This window comes from Taeniopygia guttata, chromosome 3 (genome assembly GCF_048771995.1).
Source record: "Taeniopygia guttata chromosome 3, bTaeGut7.mat, whole genome shotgun sequence".
Classification (NCBI taxonomy): Eukaryota; Metazoa; Chordata; class Aves; order Passeriformes; family Estrildidae; genus Taeniopygia; species Taeniopygia guttata.
This window is the reverse complement of record NC_133027.1, coordinates 33,873,209-33,893,195: the sequence shown is the minus strand read 5'-3', so window position 1 is coordinate 33,893,195 and position 19,987 is coordinate 33,873,209. Positions and strand designations below refer to the sequence as shown.

Below are 19,987 nucleotides of genomic sequence, written 5' to 3'. Positions count from 1 at the left end.
GTTGTTCATGCTTATGTGCTGTGTGTTTTGCTTGCTGCTCAGAAACAGTATTATCACGTTGGAGTCACTGCTTTGGAACTGTTTCCCATCTTCTATTCACAAGACCTATCCAAAAGGAGGTTTCTTGGCTGTTTTACATACCAAAGAAAATTACCATTACTTGATCTGTGCAGTCATTATGTCCATGTGGAGCTCAATTAAACATTTTTACTGCTTCGTTTTCTACAGTATAGATAATTATTTTCTATTTCAGTTAGACCTTCTTGATGTAGTTCTTTCATTGAAGCTTATAAAGTGTTTTTTAATGCATTTGAGGCAGGCTAATCTTGCATTTGAGCAATTTGCATTGACTGAACTGACAAACAACAGTTGTATTAAGCTTCTGTGGCTTGCTGGCACTTGATCAAATTTAACCTTTTATTAAAAGTCAAGTGTGGTCATCTTGACCCTGCTACAGAAAATATAATGCTCTCAAATATATTAAGAAAAGATGTCCTGTTTTAAGAAATAACTGTTAGAAAAATAAGCATTAGCCCATAGTTCCACGTGATAATTTACTATACTTGTATCAAAGCCAAAACTTAGATGAGTGGTTCTGTAACATTAATTTCCCAGAATTTTACATTTGTGTGTTGTTCTGTATATTTTACTTCACAGGACTGAATCAAGTTCTTAGTCAGCAAGCAAATCAAGAAATTAGTCCGTTGGATAGCATGATTCAAAGACTTCAGCAAGAGCAGGACCAGAGACGTTCTGCGGAGGCAGGAACTAGTAGTACCAGCCGGATCAGCAGAGGTAGATCACTGGGGGATGGGTGTTGAGTCTGGGAGTTTGAAAACATAAATCCCTTTATATTATCCATGATCTGTGCATTTTGTTGAACCGGTAGAAAGGAGGTATGGAGCTGTAGAAAACAGTACAGCTTTTCCATCTTTTTTATCTTTTTTTTTTCTTTTTTTTTTTTTTTCTTTTTTTTTTGCCTTTTGCAAACTGTTGGGCTTCTTAACATTACAGATTTATCTTTGTTATTGTATCCTTACCCAGGGAAATGCAGCAGCTGCATTCCCTTAGGAGTAACTACCCTACTATTTAATCTGGAACTGGCTGTCTAGTTGTTTGACATCTGACTTCTTTCAAATAAGGACACAGGAGGAAGAAAAGTGGAAGGAACTGCTTTTTTGTCTGCAGAGTTGTTCCATGTTTCAGTGTTTTGCACTAGAGTACACAGTAGTTTTCAATAAAAAATTATGGTTAGCAATCCACTAGAGTAAGCAGGATTAGCTTGTGTGTGTAAGGATATGGAAAAATGTTGATATTTTGCTACTGTGTGGGTGTTTGAAGGCTCTTGCATGTGTGTCTTGTTTTGTTTTGGGTTTGTTTGGTTATTTTTAACCTCTTGACCATTTCAATTTTTGTCTGTAAATTTTATAGCTTGATTATTAATTTCCAGTATTGAGGCTTCCTTGTTTTTGAAAGTAGAAGACTGTTTAAAGAGCACACTGATTCAGTCAGATTGCTCACTGTTTCATAACACAGATCTAGAGTGCAGTAGCAATAGTCAACTTCACATAAATGTTTTCAAAGGTATTTTTAAAGAAGCAAATATTTGCTTCACTTCAGATTGTTGGTACACCTGCTTCTTTTCAATGTGGATTTTTAAACAGGGTGCTGCAGCCCAGTAGCTGTTTGTGGTTTGTTGTGATGACTGTAGAAACTGCTGAAATACTTATACTCAGTTAATATGATTTCTTTGGAAGTAATGGATCAAGTAGAGTTATTTTTTCAGTTTCATTCCAAGTTTTTCTTTTCTAATGCTTCCCTAAATATTGCTTTTTGACTTTTAGGATCTGTAAGCTCTACCTCAGAAGTACACTCCCCACCAAATATAGGGTTAAGGCGCAGTGGACAAATTGAAGGTGTGCGTCAGATGCACAGCAATGCACCAAGAAGTGAAATCGCCACTGAGCGGGACCTTGTGGCTTGGAGCCGCAGGGTGGTAGTCCCTGAACTGTCTTCTGGTGTGGCCAGGTAAACACAGATGGAGAATTTTACTGTGATTAACTTAATTAAATTGAACAGTTTTGGAATTCCTATTGCCATTCACATCGTCATTTGTTTTCTATTTTGTCGTCTCAAATTTCTTATAAAATCAGTTTCAGTTTGCAATCACTTGTTGGTATATCACTTGAAAAATCTTGTAATTTCAGAAGGATAAGGAATAAAAATTGTTCTTTTAATGAAAGATGCAGTAATTAAACTTGTATAGGCAATGGAATCTATCCGCTTCCATATCTTCTGACTTGTAGCATAAGATGATATGTTTTAATACCTGTCATTACATGGTGTTTTATGGCTGGAATACTGACCTAAATTATTAAGGGCCTGAGATGAATTTTGATTTCCAAACTGGAACTTAAATTTTTTTCAGTAATTTCTTCTTGTGATGAATACTTAAATCAGTAAGTCAAAAAACCTACTTGCCATAGGCAAGCACAAGCTGCTCTAGTTTAATGACATAAGATGAAAATCTTTGTTTGAAAGAAGCTAATTGTAAAACCATATGCTAACTGTAAAAGAAGAACTGCTGCTCAAAGAATGATGTTGAGTGTCTATTCCTTGGTTTGGAATAAATCCTCTTAGTTTTAGTAATGTCCTTTAAAGTTAACATCTCCATTTTCTTTTTTCAGTAGGCAAGAAGAATGGAGAACAGCAAAGGGAGAAGAAGAAGTAAGGGTGTATCGATCAGAAGAGAAAAGAAAACACGTAATGAGTCACATTCCAAGAGAAAACAAAATACCTACTTTCTCTAAGGTAAGCAGTCCACCTCTACCTTATCACAGAATGAAGCAAAAAATTTAATTTAATAAATTGAGTCACATAATTTTACATCCCTGTTCTCAGTTTTAAATTTACAGACCAGGATACAGGAGTTTGTTTGCCTTCTCAAGAATGAGGAAGCCTGTCTGTACTGATGTTTCAGTATGTTCTTAATAATAAACAACATGGATTTCTTTCAGAAGTGGGGAGAAATCCCTGCAAATCTACTGTTAGGGACATGATTTGCTGTAGGGAGTCTGTCACTATTAATCAATACACCCAGCTGCTGTTGTCTACTATTTGACATACTGTTCTGTAGAAAGGTTGTATTAAAACTCAAGTCACAGTTCTTAACACGTTGAATACATCTCCAAATAGAGAATTGCATGTTTTCCCTCATAGTACCCTAAAAATCATATTTTGCGCTGTTATGGGCTAAATCTAAGTCATGCTAGAGCTGGGAGTACATTTTCAGAAAATATGAAAGCAGGATTGATTAAGTAGAAGGAAATAAGTTGTGTTAAAAATTGTCATAAGTGACATGACTTTTTTTTTTAATATAACTTGCAAAAAATTGTTATCTTGCATATTCTTATTGGTTAAAAAATAGAAGGATATATATTTTATGTTTACAGAAAGAATTTTAGGTTTTCTTTGTTTAAAATTAGTTTTATTTATTAATTGCACATGCGTATCTATGGTTTCCTAGCTAAATAACCAACTATCTTTTTGTAATGAGAGAAGTAAATTTTAGTAATGGTAAAGGGAGAACCCATGCTTTGGGTTTTGTAGTATGCTTAATAGGGAGGAGACTCTTTTCAACCTCAATTCAAAGCTTGTAAAACACAGCTTTCAGGAACACCTGTAAATTGTGGCAATTGCAACTGAAAAGTAAAAACACTTATGACATATAAGAAAAGTAAAAATCGCCTATGGGATATGAGAACGCAGAATCACTTATGGGATAAAAGAGTGCAGCTCTTACCTTTATTAATAAGAGTACCATACTTTATGTCTGTAAAGGAAGGAACTGAGATTGAAAACAATTTGAAAATAAGTAAATTTCAGATGCTTCCTAGTGATTCTGTAATTTTAAATTACGCTGAATTAATCTTGTATGTAGCAGAGTAAGTTTGAGATGAGCAAGTTTATATTTGATATTAAATTTTAGTATTATTTTGCTACTTTTTTCATACCCAACCAAAGGAGATTTCAAAAGAAGTGATGTGAACAGTACCTTACCCACAGTACTCTAATAACTTTAAATTTCTTTATTAAATGTATTTCTTACTTTTTCCTTCCAATTTCTTTCTTGCATTAAAATTTGAATCCATTGCTGTCTTAAAAATTTTACTGATACACTCTTTTCAGTTCTGCAGGCACCAACATTGTGTGCTTTCCCAAGATACACTGAAAGAAATTTGTTCACTTTTGTCTCCAGCTTTCATACATAGACGGGGGAAACTTTATGCCACATGACAGGACTCATTAGTGAAATACCAGGACATCAGAAGTCTTTGACTCTTATTTTTCTTTTGGGAATAACAGCAAATGGGCCTGACAAATTCAGATTATAACAAAGGTTTTTTCTGTCTTAAGGGATGTATTTTCCTGTCTTAAGGGAAGCTGAATTATATACTTTCTTTTAGTTTAGTTAAACAGTTGCACTGCTCAAGGGCTTCTATTTTTTTATCTTGTCTTTTGCTACAGCCTAGTTAAAAAATCCTTCCTGATAATGTGAATTAATACCAAATTACCATTAAATTTCTAATTGGGTTACAGTTTTCTTTTAAAATATTACTAGGACATAAAAGTTTAATAGAATAGGCTAGCTGGTCCAGCCTTTTGCTTTTAGCAATTACTTTTATGATGTCTTTGAAACAAAGAATCTTAAAGCAAATGTTTTTTTAAAATCCTGTTTAAAAAAAGAGTTTTGTCTCCAAACCGTAATAGTAGCACTGGATCTTTTGGGCAAGATATCTTACTCCAGATATTTATGTCTTTGAAATCCTTCAGAACAACTGCTACTTAGGAATAACTTTCTTCTGTTTCATACATTTAGACCTGGGGGGTTCTGTGAACTGGATTCTGGATTCTCAGAATTTGAGAGAGATAACTTGTTAAATCCTTTAGTCACTTTCTACCTTTGTTCTGAGGAAATAAGAAAAAACCCAGGCAATTGTGGTCTTTTCATATGAGTATGTCAGTAAATTTTCTACATAAAAATTACTGATATACTTAGTAATACTTTCAGAACACTTAAAGCCTTCATAAACCCTACTGAATACTTAGAATAAAACACCTTGAAATAAAAAAGTGGTATTCTTCCATAGCTGATTCTTCATTAAATACATCTCTTTTTGGAGGACTTAGACTGTTGGAGATGTACACTAATTCAAATCTCTTGAGTAAAATCTCAGAGGGATTCAGAAATAAGTAGATATCCCATGGGCTTTAAATAAGCACGTTTCAAGAAGAAAAAGGTGTTTGATCTTGAGTGATTGAGTCTCACAAATTAACTGCTCAGATTTGCATGATTTTTCTTGTTACTTGCAGTTAACATGAGCAACACTTCTGCTCAGGAGTGTCTGAACAACAGGAATAGTGAATTGGAATTGTCATCTTCTGTAGTGTTCACAATAAATTCAAATAAACACCTGGGATGAGAAGCAAGATTGACTGTAATCCAAAAAGTTCTGCAATATTTCTAGGCTTGTTTTAAGTAGAAATTAATAACTTCATTATAGTTGCTCTTCTGTTGCTGTACTTTTACAGTAGCAGTGTGACTTGAAATACAAACTGTGTTAGGTTGAAGATAGAAACTGGAAAGCACAGTGTAAATATTTATTTTCCTTGAGAATATCCAGTGGGTTTTGATACTGATTCCTTGTAAGTTATATTACAGTACTGTTGCAAGAATATAATCCTTATTGCATAGTGAATTATTACAGGTTTAATGAGAGAATTTATGATCTAAAGGAGATGGGGAACACCTCCAACAAAATACAGGGCATGACATTTTCTTCCAGTATTCTCTAGACCTAAGAACTACAGCATAAATAATTCTAGAAAATATCTCACTCTATAAAACCGTCAGCTTCTCTGGGAGCAGAGTAAAACAAGGCTTTTAAATAAAACATTGTCTTAATAGGAAAATCCAGTTGTAATTCATACCAGTAGGAAATACTGGTTTTTAAATCAATTTTTGAAATTTATCAGGTGTATTCATATAATAATGATAATGGAAATAATATTTTCTTCTGTTTCCTTCTTCCCTTATAACTGAAAGAAGTCAAAATACAGAAGTAAAATTAAAAGATGTGCAAGAATTAATGTTATTAGCATTTTGGATTGCAAGCTGAAGTGTAGGTCAATAAGAAAGAACACAGGGCAGCTGTAATTACATTTTGAGGAGATCCCAAAGTCCTATTGCTAATTTTTAATTCAGGGTCATTGTAGGGTGTGTTAAAAGTAGTACAAAATTATAGCTCAGTCTTTCCTCTTCAACAACATCTGCAATTTAAATGGAAGTCACAGAAGTGTTCTATTGAAAACCCAGTTTTCTTTGTCTTAGGTCATAAGGAAAAGTGTTTGTATATGCTTGCTAAAGGGACTAATGGAGTTATGGGGGAAAAAGTAAAAACTTAGATATTTTGACCTGAATAGTATTTGGTAAATAGTAAATCGCTGACCTGCAGGCTGAATGACAAACTTGGTTTGGTTTTCAAAGTCATTGGTGAGGAATAGTGATTTTTCTATTATTAAACAAAAACACTTTAAAAAGCAAACTGCAAAAACGTGAACCCCCAGTACATTAATGAAAGAGGATAGAATGGAATTTTTACATCTACAAAATGGAACTGTATTGCAAATTACTTGTTTTCAGGAGCAGATGAAAATTGAGAGAAATAACATGCTTAGGTAAATATTCCCAGTCCAAGTAATTGAGAGGATTAGTTCATTAAACTACTGGGATTAGAGCATTTTAATAAATATTTAAGAGTGTGAAAGTTCTGTATACTAGAGGGTTGATATGATGTGTGTCCTAGTAAAATGTGACAAAATGGAAATATTCCTCATTAAGTGGAAATGTTATGCTGAAATTTAAAGGAATTAACATGGGAAATTGTTATGGATGGACAAAAGTAGGGATAGGCCTCTGTTGTGATGGGTGCAAATGATTGTATTGTAAACTAATAGAACCCAGGGAGGAGAAACATGTGCTTTGTTCCGCTGAAAGTGGCTTATTTTTGTTCCACAGAAATAAGTTTTTCTACTTACATGTTAGTTAAACAATTCTTCCAATTAAATCAGCAAGATGTTAAGAGGAAAATTATCTAAAACTCCAGAGCCTTTCACTTAGTGCTTAATGTCTGTTATCTTCTCTGCTTTTGGAACAGTTCTTACTAATTTTTTACATACATGTGATGGGATAAGAGTAAAAACTAAGTAATTATAGACACTGATTCAGACTTAAAGGTGCTCTTTAGCCAAAGAGAAAATGCCAGGGCAAGAGATCTATTTAATGTTGGGGTTCTGATATTGGACATACACTTGTGCCTTGCCCCTGTTAAACTTCGTAGCAGAAGTAAATTTCTGTTGGCTTAAGGAAGGAAGAATCATTTTCACATAAATAAATAGATGCTGCTGGTTAAGAAATACTATGAAATTGCTGTAGCCAAAGCTTCCCAGAGTTGTTTCAGCCCTGTATGAAACGGCAGCAAAACTGTGCTTCCCAGTGCTGTCAGTCGTAAGGACCGTAGCATGCAGTGTGGTCTGAGTTGTCAGGACATCACTGGCTTTCCACTGTATCTCTCACAAATGATGTTACCAAGACCCCCAGCAGTGTTCAGTATCCCTTTCAAATACAGGACATGCCATCATTTTTATTTCACAGAAAAACATGTGAAATAAACATTCCGTCAGGAGCTGTAATTTCCAGTGTATCAATAGGTGTGCTCTGATACTGACTGGTATGCTGACAAGGTACAAGGTACTTGTCAGCATATATGACTGTTCATCAAAGTGTTTAAAGAGAAAGTGATGATTGAACCTCAAATCGTAGGTTATCTTGGCTTTATTTCCCAGCCTGCTCTTATAGGTGAGAGTGCAATTTCAAGCTCTTTCTTTAGGTTATATATTGAGAGAGAGGAGGCATCAGTTATGTTTCCCCAGTTATAGTCAAACACGCTGGTGATAACTACATTTTGTCAGAAAAAAACCTCTAGTACTTTATAGTCAAACTTTCTCATTCAACTTTAGCTCTCATCAAATAAATGAAGTTCTGCCTTACAGCTTCTCTTCAGATTTTGAAAAGCTAAGCTGAACAGGAATGATGTTAAAATACTTTTCCTTTCTGTCAAGATGAGGCAATTTTATACGTTATGACCACTTTTCTCATCCCTGTTTGAGCAGTGGGTTTAGACAAGGTGACATCTAGAGATCCTTTCCGACTTCATTCTATTGTTCTGTTACTCATGGATAAGTACTTGTGGTTTTGTTTCTCTGTTTTTTTGTTTTTTTTTTTTTATTTTCTGTTATTTTTTTGGCATTGTATCTTTCCCAAAGCATCACTATGACCCAATATTTATACAGTGGTATTACGTTTTTCCATGTAGGAATGACTGGGATGGAGGGGCTGGGTTGTTGTTTTTTCCTTCAATCTTTGAACTGCCAAAAGAAAAGAACTGTTTTCAAAACCAAAGAGTAATGCAAAGTGCTTCAGTTTACCAAGCATGTGTAGTTCTATTTGAGTAGGGAAAAGCTCTATTTATGATAACATGATTGGGTAACCTCACCTCTGAAGAGAAATGGGGAGGTAAGGTTTTAGGACTTCTGTTTCTAGAGAGAAGACATGAACATTGCAGTCAAGTTGTAATATAGCTTCTGCAAAATATGTCCCCCTTATCTTAATGGATACTTGACTAATTTGTTTCACTGGGCTTATGTGGTTCCATTCTGTTATCCTTGCTTTTCTACTGTATTTCATGATGGGAAAAGTCACAGTTCAGTAGCAGAAACAAGTTACTGTAATGCTGGCTTTTGTGACCTCTTTGCTTCAGTAATGGAGCTTGATGAGAAGTGAGCAGCACCAGAAGGCTGAAGGACAGAAGACTGTGTGATGGGCTTAGCCACTGGGCTTAGGGCTGCCTTGGAGCTGTTCTGGGTCAGGTCAGAGCAGCTTGAGGAGATATCTTGTGCGCTGCCAGTATGAATCCAGAAGGAAGAATGAGTGCCTCAGGTCTCAAAAGTCTTAGACTATGTTAAAATGCTGATAGCTGCGCAGTCCCATTAGAAGTGTCTCTGGTAACTGTGCTGTCAGTGATAACTTCCCCAACTAGACAGAAGGACAGAGAAACAGAAGCACAGTACTCACTGAAAAGAGCATGGAGCAGTTTGTGTTGGTCCTCTGTGCTTTGATGAATACTGGAACACAGTACAGAGGGTGTGTTGGCTTACTTTACTGAACTGTTGCAGTTATGCTTGCAGAAGGTGTCTATCTTCTAAAAGGGAGTGTGGGAGAAAAACTAGTTACTAGACTTCTGCACTTTAATGATGATTTTTGTGGCTAAGGAAAACTAAATCGTAGCATCTGATGATTAGCCAGTTTTTACTACAGCTTTTACTGTAAAAAGTGGGAGTTGTTTTCCTCAAGAAGAAAATTTAACCTAATGAACCAGCTTTTATCATACATGATAGAAAAGGTATTTTCTTTCCTACAAAAGAAAAAAAAAAATATCAAGAGGAATAGGTACAAGCAGTCTGCTATAGTAGAAGACTGTCAAAATATTAGTGCCTTTTTTTGTTTTGTTCCAGTTCTGCTCTCTTAATCTCTGGGTCTGTTTTTTTTTTTTGAAATATTATCAGCACTTAGTAGATATCTGAGGTTTTCTTTGTGGCAGATGGATAACACTGGGGAAGTGTACCTCTTTTTGTGGCACTTAGGAATGTACCTGGAAATTATTTTGTTGGATCTGAGCTAGGGTGAAGGTTGAACACATGCAAAAACAAATTAGCACAAAACTCTTGAAAATGCGATCATAACTCTTGGGTTTTTTTCCCAGTGATTGGGGACTAACACAAGATTGCACACTTGATGTAGAGAGCAAGTGTTTGCATTATATATATTCTACAGGAGGAACAGAATCTCTTAATGCTGGTGCATGAAATATTTATAAATTACAGCTTTATTTCATTCTTTTAAGCTTCATATTCTTTCAAACTGACTCATTCATTTGAATTCTTCAATGCATCATCATACTCTTTAAAGGTCTGTATTTGCTAACCGTCATCTCTCTATGCTAAGGGATGTATTACTGTATGAGTTTCTTTTCTAACACATCTGACCCCTTGGCTGCAAAATAACTCTGACCTTCTGTTTAAGAATCTTCTTTCCTTAGCCATTTTTAGTGTAATTCTAAGCTTTTACAGGCCCTTAGCAACCTATCAGTAGTTATGTTTTAGCCCTTGTTTTACATTAATTGACATGTACTTTGCAGAGAATTAATATTTTTAATAATTACAGATTTTAAAATTTGTTTTTGTGTCTGAAAAGAAATTTAATTATTTCCAGAATACATGGAACTGTTTGGTGCTTATAATCATTCAGCTATGCATGTGGAGTGTTATCTTCAGCTGCTCTTTAGTTTTGGACTTGTAACTTTTTGCCAATGCAAAAATTGCTTCATGGTATAGTATTGTTAAAGAAAATGCATATAAATGTATACTCAAAAATTATGTATTTTTGACTTTTCTATCTTCACAGAACCATTCTCATGATAATTTACTAGATGTTAGTGACTCAAAGAAGCAAGCAGCTAATCAACACAACTACCGTACAAGATATGCAGCAGAAGAAACTGCAAGGCCCGCTGAAGAGTTGGAAAATGGGCACAGTTCTTCAGATGTAAGATCCTTACTCTTGAGGCAGTTCTTACACATTCCATTTCTATGCATAAAGCTCCCGCTTCAGCTAATGAAACATTGTTTCCAGTGGAAACTCAAGTTACATTTTTCATTGGGTGTTTCCTTTCACCTCTTTAAAAATTATGTTATATTAGGTTTTCACAGGCTGTTGTATATGTTTAACTTTGAATTGAAAAATAATTGATAAAGGAGAAAAATGCTCATTTGTAAGGGTATTTTGCAAAGTATATGTGTAATTTGTAAGCCTAGTCAGTACTGCCCACATGGCCTAGCAATGTGGTCACCAACTTTAGGTGACCCTGCTTGAACAGGGAGGTTGGATAATATGACCTCCAGAATTCCCTTCCAGCCTCAATTATTCTGTGCTTCTGTAACTATGGTAGAGAATGAGTAACATAACATTAATACTGGGTTTTTGTTTCATATTGAAAAGATGTGGAAATACAACGTTAAAAACACTTGAAATAATTTTTGAGAAGGTAAACTAGCCTTGTCAAATGGTGATGAAAAATGTTGCTCTACACTGCATCTGGCCAGGCACAGATTTCTTCATACTTTTTTATATAAATTCACTAAAGTAAGGGAACTATCTGCAAACTAAAATGCCTTTTTAAGAGAAAACTTCTAGAATTACAGATGCTTTATAACACATGTAAAGCCTAGAAAAGTTTTCATTGTATTGTCACATATTATAACTTGAGCTCTAAAGAAAATCCCTTATTTTTCTCTGCTTTGCCCTCTGCCCCTTCCCAATGCTCTCTGCTCTCCTTACTAGGAAGGAGAAGTAGTTGTTGCCAGTGGTGGAACATCAGAAGATGACGAAAGAGCATGGCACAGTGATGGCAGTTCTAGGTAAGTGACAGTATATATAGCATACAGAGAAAATTTTTGCCAAGAAATCTTTAATAATTTTTTTGCTTTAAACAGTTAATGAGTAATAACTAACACTTGTGCAGATTTAGAAGAAGAAGTGAAGAACATGAAACTTTCAGGATTTAATTTTCAGTTATATTGCTAACTAAAATTTAGGGAAGGTTTTTCCTTGTTTGTTAGAAGCAGAGTTCTTTTGCAGGAAGGTATTTCTTTTCAGGCACACAAACACTTCAGGCAGGTAGTAGCAGTTTCCTATGGTGCTCAGTCTGAGCTATGATGCTTGGTTTGAAATTAAAGAGCAAAGAGAGCATCCTTTATTTTTTCATTCAAAGCTATTCAAAACCAGAAGTCTTGAAAATTATATCCAGACTTCAGTGTTTATCATCTTGAACTGATGAAGTAAACGGTGTTTACTTTGATGGATGCTATAAGTTATGTTTCTTGCAAGATCACATTATGTCAGGGCTCTTGGTATATTACCATCTAAATTGTAGATAGAGTATAGGGTTTTGAGGGTATAGGGTTTTAACTATTAAAACATTGTAGTTAGCTAGACTGTTAACTGTAATATTTTATTTGGTTATATTGTGTAATCCAATGTACTTTTAAACTTTAAAGGTTTAATTTCCTTTTTATTTGTTATATCATATATAGTGACTATTCTAGTGATTATTCTGACTGGACGGCAGATGCAGGAATCAATTTGCAACCACCAAAGAAAATTCCTAAAATTAAAACAAAGAAAGCAGAAAGTAGTTCAGAGGATGAAGAAGGACCTGAAAAACAAAGGAAGCAAATTAAAAAGGAAAGGAAAAAGTGTATTGAGGAGAAAGATGGACCATCAATGTCACCAAAGAAGAGGAAACCCAAAGAGAGAAAACAAAAGGTTAGCTGTTCTTTGTGTATTACAGGTTGCTCATTCAGCTGACTTAGAAATAATTGGATGAATGTTTCAGTTATATATACAACTTAATATTGTCTAATTTTAAAACATACAATGACTTGAACTCTTTACAAATGATAATTAAAGACCTCTTGCAAGACAAATGATAGATGGCTATAAGGATATGCTTTCTGAATATGATGTGTTTGATGTAAGGAGCACTTCTAATGTCCTTATCACTATCCTTGCTCACACTAGAAACTTCCTTTCTGTGGAAGTATTCAACTTCCAATACAATTGAGTATTGATATAAAGTGCGAGTATTTTTACAGCTGTACTGACTTGTCTTCCTGTATAATTGCAATTTCTTTTAGATCTACACAACCATTTAATTTTTTTTCTGTCAATTCTATGATATGTGATATTTGCATTATGCTTGCCACTGTTGACTCCATCAAGGGAAATACGGCTTGATCAGAATTTTGTTGTCTATATTTTTTTTGCTTTCTAATATAATGTAATTACAGTTTAGATCAGTACATAGAAATTTCCAGTGACTTCAGTTATTTTCAGTTATATTTCAGTTGTTTTGTTTTTGATTGTTAGATCTGAAAACTTCATTCTTCCTTCTTTCTTTACAGAGACCAGAAGTGATCTGTCTGGTCGATGTTAATTGTTTTTGTAAACCTATAGCTTCTATTTTTGCAGTACCCAAGGAAGTTAACTGTATCATCTAAACTAAGTACCTTTATTTTGTTTATTTATTAAATTAGGAGTTCAGCATTCTTTAAGATCATTATTTCAGTGTTTTACTCCTCATTAGAAGGTAGACTGACAAAACAACTTTTCGAACATAGAGGTTGGCACAGTGTCAGATTAGCTGTGACTCTCTGTTATGGCATAAAGGATGTCTGGTGGTAGTCTTTATTCTTTGTTTTGGCTACTTTTTCTGTATGGTACACAGTCATTAGTTGCATTGTCAATACTAATAGTATATTGCTATTTACACAGTCTGAAATCAAAAGAAGGTATCAGAAGGAATAAGAAAGCAAATGAAAAAAATAGATGATGGGGGACTTTTTAAATGATTGAAACTTCTAGTTTAGCTTCTTATTATAAAATAAAAAACTTGTTGACAGCCTACTATTTCTACTTAGATTAAAACTAAACAGAGTGTTTTGGGAATATTGCATCCATTTAGTCCACATTATTGAGATATGGGACGTCTTTGATTCAAAAATATCATGTTTAGAAATTTCAGACTTTTAAAGCTGACCTGCTTATTTCTTGAGCCAGAAGAAAATATGAGGTTGGAAGTAATTGCAGAAAATCATCTCTCTTTCCTCTATCCCTAGGTAGCATTAGTTATATCTGTCATTCCTGACAGATGCTACTTTTTGAAGTTTCTTGTGGTGGACATTTGACCTCCCTACTGAGCAGAGAGCTTACAGGCATTTCTTGTAGAAAGTTCTTCCTCATTCTGATCCTGATTCAAAATTAGGTCTTTCCATTGAGGAAAGAAGTTCTGACTGTCTTTGTAGCCACACACAGAATCTTAAAAATTAAAACTGGAATAGAGAAAAATTTATATTCATCTCTATTAATGCATAGGTTTAATGATCTTGAATGGTGCTTACATTTCTAATCCCCCTCTACCAAAAGTCTATCTAAAAAATGATACAGCAGTGAAGAAGGACAAGGAAGGATCACCCAGGAAGATCAAAAGTACTGAACATTTTCTTTTCTTTAGATCAGACACAGAGACTGACTCTTAGAAGGGAGAGAGTTTGGAAGAGATATAATGAAAAAGCTTGTATAAAATAAATGCATAATGATTTCCTTCCTTATTTTGTTACAGTGAGATGTTGCATCTGATGGCACAGACATAAAGCTCAAAAATGAGCCATTTTCCCATTCAACATCCCCCTCCCACCCAAACCCGCCTGAGCATGTAGTCAGGTAGTAGAACTAATTGCTAAAGGATTTAGTAGAGTTTCAGAAATTATTTAATAAAGTCGCTGGAAATAGTCCCTTCCTGATGAGTAACTAACATCAGACTTGGCTTCCAGAAAGTTTTAAACTAATGATTAATGTGTAAAGTTATAACAAGGGAAGGTTCTCTGGTTAAAGGCTGTTTCTTACCTTCCCATAATTTACCAGTTACCTAGACACTTTGCTCTGATGCAGTGTATCAGAATTCACTACGTGTTTCTATGTTATTGCCTTATTGCAGTAAAGAAGTTCTATTTTGGTGGGGTTTTTTTTGTTTTGTTTTTTTTTTTCTTTTTTTTGCAATCATCACAGTGCTTCTTGACATGTGGTTTCACATTTGAATTGGTGTAATGGAATTACACATGGCATATCCTATTTGCAGTCTGGAGATGCAGTCTGCCAGCAGTGGCTGTATGAAGTGGATTTCTGTACAGATGTCCAGGGTTGCTTTCTGTACACAAACACACAGAGGATCCTGTTAGGAATTGCAAAGCAGCCTTGCTTGAGTCATTGTACAAACCCCTGCTTTATCTGACTTACTGGATACAGACAAGCAGTGTGTACCTAGGACTAGCAACTGCCCTGAGTGTCATTGCTTACAAGTATGTGATGTGGAAATACATTCTGAAAATGCAGTTCCACAGCATTTTATAGTAAATATGACAGTATGTAATGTGGATATACCCAATCCAGGTAATTTTCACATGATTTACCTCATAAATCTTTTCCTCCTTGTTTTATGCAAGGCTTCTTAATTGGAGGCAGCGGTATAATTTTAATGCCTTTTTGGCCAAGGCTACCGTGTGAATTTGGTGCAAGAGAATGACATGCTGCCATTTTATGTTTTTTGCCATGAGACATAATTACTGGACTGTTAATAAATTCAGTTTTTGTTTGAGTTCATCCGCATGCACCTCCCAAAAAACCTTAAAAGGCAGTTAAGATTAATCCTCATACTAACAATAATTCCTACTAATCCCCTGTCTTTTTCAGAGGCTGGCTGTAGGAGTTCTGGCAGAAAATGGTTTGACGCTGGAAGAATGGCTGCCTTCGGCATGGATTACAGACACTGTTCCTCGGCGGTGCCCATTTGTCCCACAGATGGGAGATGAGGTATTGTAGTTTTTCCCTCTGTGTCCTTTCTTCTTTCAGCTTGTTTTTGCCTTTTGTATTTTCATCTGTGCATTTTTTCCCCAGAGAGTTCTAATAAAAATATTTTGGGTTTTCTTAAAAACATTCTTTGATCTGACTAAAATTTGCTTTTGCTTCCTTGTACTTAAAAAATGTTCTGCACAGTGTTGCTTTAATTCTTTAACTTTTTATTATTATTTCATGCTGTTGCAGTAGTGTTCCTTCTTGTATGGTATTCTCTGTGTTTATTTCCTTATGACACCTGTAGACAAGCTGTGTGAGGTACTTTATGTTGTAAAAATATTCCTTAATTGTAGAGCATTTAGTATCCTGAAGAACAGGTAAGAAATCAGATATGAAATTAAGTCTGGAAAACATACTTCAGTTTGGGACTTGAAAAAAAAACGAGGAATTAAGCCTCCTGGGGAAGGTTGTGGGGTTTTTGCTTGATATGATTGTTTTGATGTCATTTTTTAAAAATCATTTATTCTGAAGAAAAACTCTGATATTGTCCTTATCACTTGTGTTCCTGATATAAAAAACTTCTGCTCATCTCTTACAATGGAAAACCACAAGAAAAGTTTTGTGTATATGTATTTTATACAAACCAGACTGTAAATACTTTGCAAACATGACCCAGATGTCTCAAAATATGGTAGCAAAAGGATACCCACCAGTTTCTACTTTGGAATATGTAGCAGGTGAACATTACACTGAATTTTACGAATAAGGAGTATTAGGCAGAATGCAATCTTGAAAGCCAGAGTCTGTGCATGTTTCTTAAAACCCCCTCAGGTTAAAATAAGAAGAAATAGCTGGCTTATGTGGTAATGGGCAGTGTGTGTTGTTTCTTTGGGGAGCAGCATGTTTTCTGAGTTACTTAGCAGAGTTGTTGTATAGTTCACAGCTTCAGAATGCTGTTGGAGAAATACTTGACATGGTGGCAAAGTTGATTAACTTTGTTCCCAAGCTAAAGCTTTTTGTGGGCACCACCTCAGAAACAGAATCAGGAACAGAGGTTGCAATTGCAAGCAGTTTTGTTTTTACTGGATCACTTCCCGGATCCAGTTCACAGCACAGCTATGCAAAAATTACATCAACAAAGCCTAGTGAGGGAGGGAAGGAGCATTTCAAGTTGAGAGTTGCAGCTAGAAAGAATGCTTATGGATTGATACCCTCCAGGAAGCATGTTTTGGAGACTCTGCTGTTCAAAAGATCAAGTCCAAATAAATATATTTGGTGCCTGATACCATCTGGATACAGTGAAGTAGCCAAGGAGACTCAGGAGACTTTACCATCATATTGGTTTAGTAAGATAAACAGTTGTGTTTGATTTGGCACCTGCTGAATACCATGTACAGTGTGTACTAGGAATATCTAAGTAGGGTACATACTTCTGCTGAAAATGCTTTATGTGGGAAATCAGGAAGTTTTGTGTCCTGTGCCTAGAAAGTAGCAATAATTGCACCAATAGAGAGTATGTTTGTAATCCACCTGCTCTGTCTGAAATTTCACCTCTGATACTTGCCCTGGATTTACTTAACATGTGAAAAGAAATTGTTCATCTAGAAAATTACTTTTGAGATTCACAGAAATAAAGGGTTGGTTGAATTAGAGGAATGTTGTGAGAAGAAATATTGTGTGGCCTTCCAACATTTTGTTGGATGGTAGATACGTTTTATAAGATTTTGGGGGAGTTATATTTAAAATCTGTTCTCAAGCTGTACAAACAAGTAAGAAAAAACAGTAGTGCTATATTTAGTTACACTTAGTGTATAAGAATAACACATACCATCCCATTTCCCTTTCTGAATAGTGCTGTTTACAGATCTCTGCCCTGTGTCTTGAGGAACTGTGGAAATGCACCAGAGAGATGGGGTTGAAACTTCGCTGTCTAAATATACAAATACAAGGCACGTTTGTTGTAGTGTTCTGCCCTTAACACAATAAAGACCAGTTTTGTCTGGGTACTACAACAAACATGCAGAAGCAGGAATTCATCAATAATAAAAATATTATTTCCTGTGAAAATACATTATTTTTTTCCACAGATATCTTTCCAGTTTGTTGTTCTGACAGAAGATGCAATGCTTAGTGTGATTTGCAAAATAAAGAATATTTCACTTCGGTAAACAGTGGGTTGAATTTATGTAGTGGTTTAGCAGAAACAGTAAGTGTAGCAGAGATTGTTTGTAGCCTGTGCACTTTTTTTTGTTTTGATTCACTGGAATGTATGGGAAACAATCATCACAATGTTGAGAATGTAATGTAAATTTGCCTTCAGACGTGTCTTAGTAGCCTCTGTTCCTTTTTCTGACAGATAGATTCTGACAGTGCCTAGGAGATTCTCACTGCTTTCATGCCTTTTGTAGCTGGTGTATGTTTTGTCCCTATGAGGATATTATGCATATTGAATACTCTAAAAACAGGGATTAAAAAAAAAATGTAGTGCTGAGTCCTCCATTTAAAAAAATATAAAATTTGCCACATGACACAGAGTTCAGTACCTGTTAATGTAGAAAGCCAGCAAAGACTTCTTTATAATGTTTTATGATACAAGAAATATAAATATTAGTGTGTTTGTGTATTTTAAAACTTGGAGTGATTTCTGCTCTACTTTTTTTTTGTTGTATTGGACCATTAAATTAAAGCTGTCTTTCATTTGTGCTATTAGATGGAAATCCCATGTTGGGACGCTTGAAGAGGATCTTTTATTTGGCATAAATTATACCAAGAATACAGCCATTTATCAGATCTTTGTTCTAACTTGTTTGTGGAACCTGTTTCACATTTCAAATACATTCCTTGAATACATGTTTATGGGTTTCAGCTCACTAACTCATTACAGTGGTGGCTTATAATGGTATGGTATGATATACAAGATCAAAGCAGAACTGGATTAGACTCTGGATGTCTCAACCATGGAAATTTATACTAAAAGGATTAAAAAGAAATAATAAGCACTGGAAATGCCTATTTTAGTTTGTTCAGGCCTTTGTTAGGCTATTTTTTCAGTCATATGGAAACAAACACCTAAATCTTGCCAGAACAATGACAGACTTTTCCTTTTAGAATATATTTCTTGTTCAGAAAAGATAAGCTAGATAGTGAATTTAGTGAAACTTGATTGTTAAGTTAGGGCTGTCCTGCAGTGATGTGGAATTCTTGTTGCTGTCATTGAATTGCTCTATGGTGCCATGATAAATGGATGGTTTTGTTACTGATTTTGTAATTTAGGGTATTTTGTTAATACAGAAAATGTTCTAAGTATTTCCTGCTTTTTTTGGTAAATGTTTCTATAATAGCTTTTAAAATTTTCCTCCAGTTAATTTTTGAGGACCCATGACTTTGGCAGGAAAACAGACTGAAAAGTTGATGAACTAGAGAGTATAACTGTCACATTTCACTTTTAGGTTTACTATTTCCGACAAGGTCATGAAGCATACGTTGTAATGGCCAAGAAGAACAAAATTTATAATATTAATCCCAAGAAACAACCGTGGCATAAAATGGAATTGCGGGTATGACTTTTTTTCTTTTTGTTTATATCTTAATATTAAAAAAAAGAAAAGAAACTAACATGGAAGTAAGTGCCTTATGCAAATAAATCTAGTGCTCTTAATATTTTAAGATAAGGGGAAAGATTTAATTTACTAGTAAAATTAAATCATACCTTAAACTTTACTACCTTTTGTATCAGCTTGAGCAGATAAGATGGTTATACTTCATAGCAAAATATTTTTCAAACATTGCATTGTGAAATAATAGCTCATTGTGGAAGAATAAATTTCAGATTCTTGATTTTGATGGGATCTGGCAGAAATAGAGTACATTCAATATAACCATGTTTTCATGTTTCAGAAAGCTATTTCAGTTAACTTCAGTGGTGGTACATAGTATTTTGTTTATTCTAGGAGCAAGAGCTGATGAAAATAGTTGGGATTAAGTATGAAGTGGGATTGCCTACTCTCTGCTGTCTTAAACTAGCTTTTCTTGACCCTGATACGGGTAAACTGACTGGAGGAGCCTTCACCATGAAGTAAGGAAAGCAATATTGTATGCAAATTGGGGGTTTTCTTGGATGGGGATGGCCAGGGTAGTGTTGAGGTTGAAAGCTAAATTATAACATTAATATTGACCTTGTGCTTTTGAAGTGTTGATTTCAAAGTGTTTTTATGTGCTTTATGTTATGCTTTTGCTGTTTTATTGCTTAATAGTTGTGTGTTCTGTTGTAATTAGGTACCATGATATGCCAGATGTCATAGATTTCCTAGTTTTGAGGCAACAATTTGATGATGCAAAGCATAGGCGATGGAATATAGGTGAGTTGTGGGGAAAGTTGTGTGCTGTGGTTGTATTTGTTTT

At 34.9% G+C, this 19,987-nt stretch overlaps 1 protein-coding gene across 2 annotated transcripts in view; it reads left to right on the top strand.

Annotated features, from left to right (window-relative positions):
* PHIP (PHIP subunit of CUL4-Ring ligase complex) overlaps positions 1-19,987 on the top strand; it is a 105,891-nt gene that overhangs the window by 61,439 nt on the left and 24,465 nt on the right. For both annotated transcript variants that reach the window (XM_030267489.4, XM_030267488.4), the window contains exons 18-27: positions 658-795; positions 1,845-2,028; positions 2,688-2,811; positions 10,583-10,723; positions 11,519-11,595; positions 12,271-12,502; positions 15,485-15,604; positions 19,036-19,143; positions 19,537-19,661; positions 19,862-19,944. In XM_030267489.4, coding sequence (XP_030123349.4) covers positions 658-795; positions 1,845-2,028; positions 2,688-2,811; positions 10,583-10,723; positions 11,519-11,595; positions 12,271-12,502; positions 15,485-15,604; positions 19,036-19,143; positions 19,537-19,661; positions 19,862-19,944 — 1,332 coding nt within the window. The remainder of the gene's footprint in view (positions 1-657; positions 796-1,844; positions 2,029-2,687; positions 2,812-10,582; positions 10,724-11,518; positions 11,596-12,270; positions 12,503-15,484; positions 15,605-19,035; positions 19,144-19,536; positions 19,662-19,861; positions 19,945-19,987) is intronic.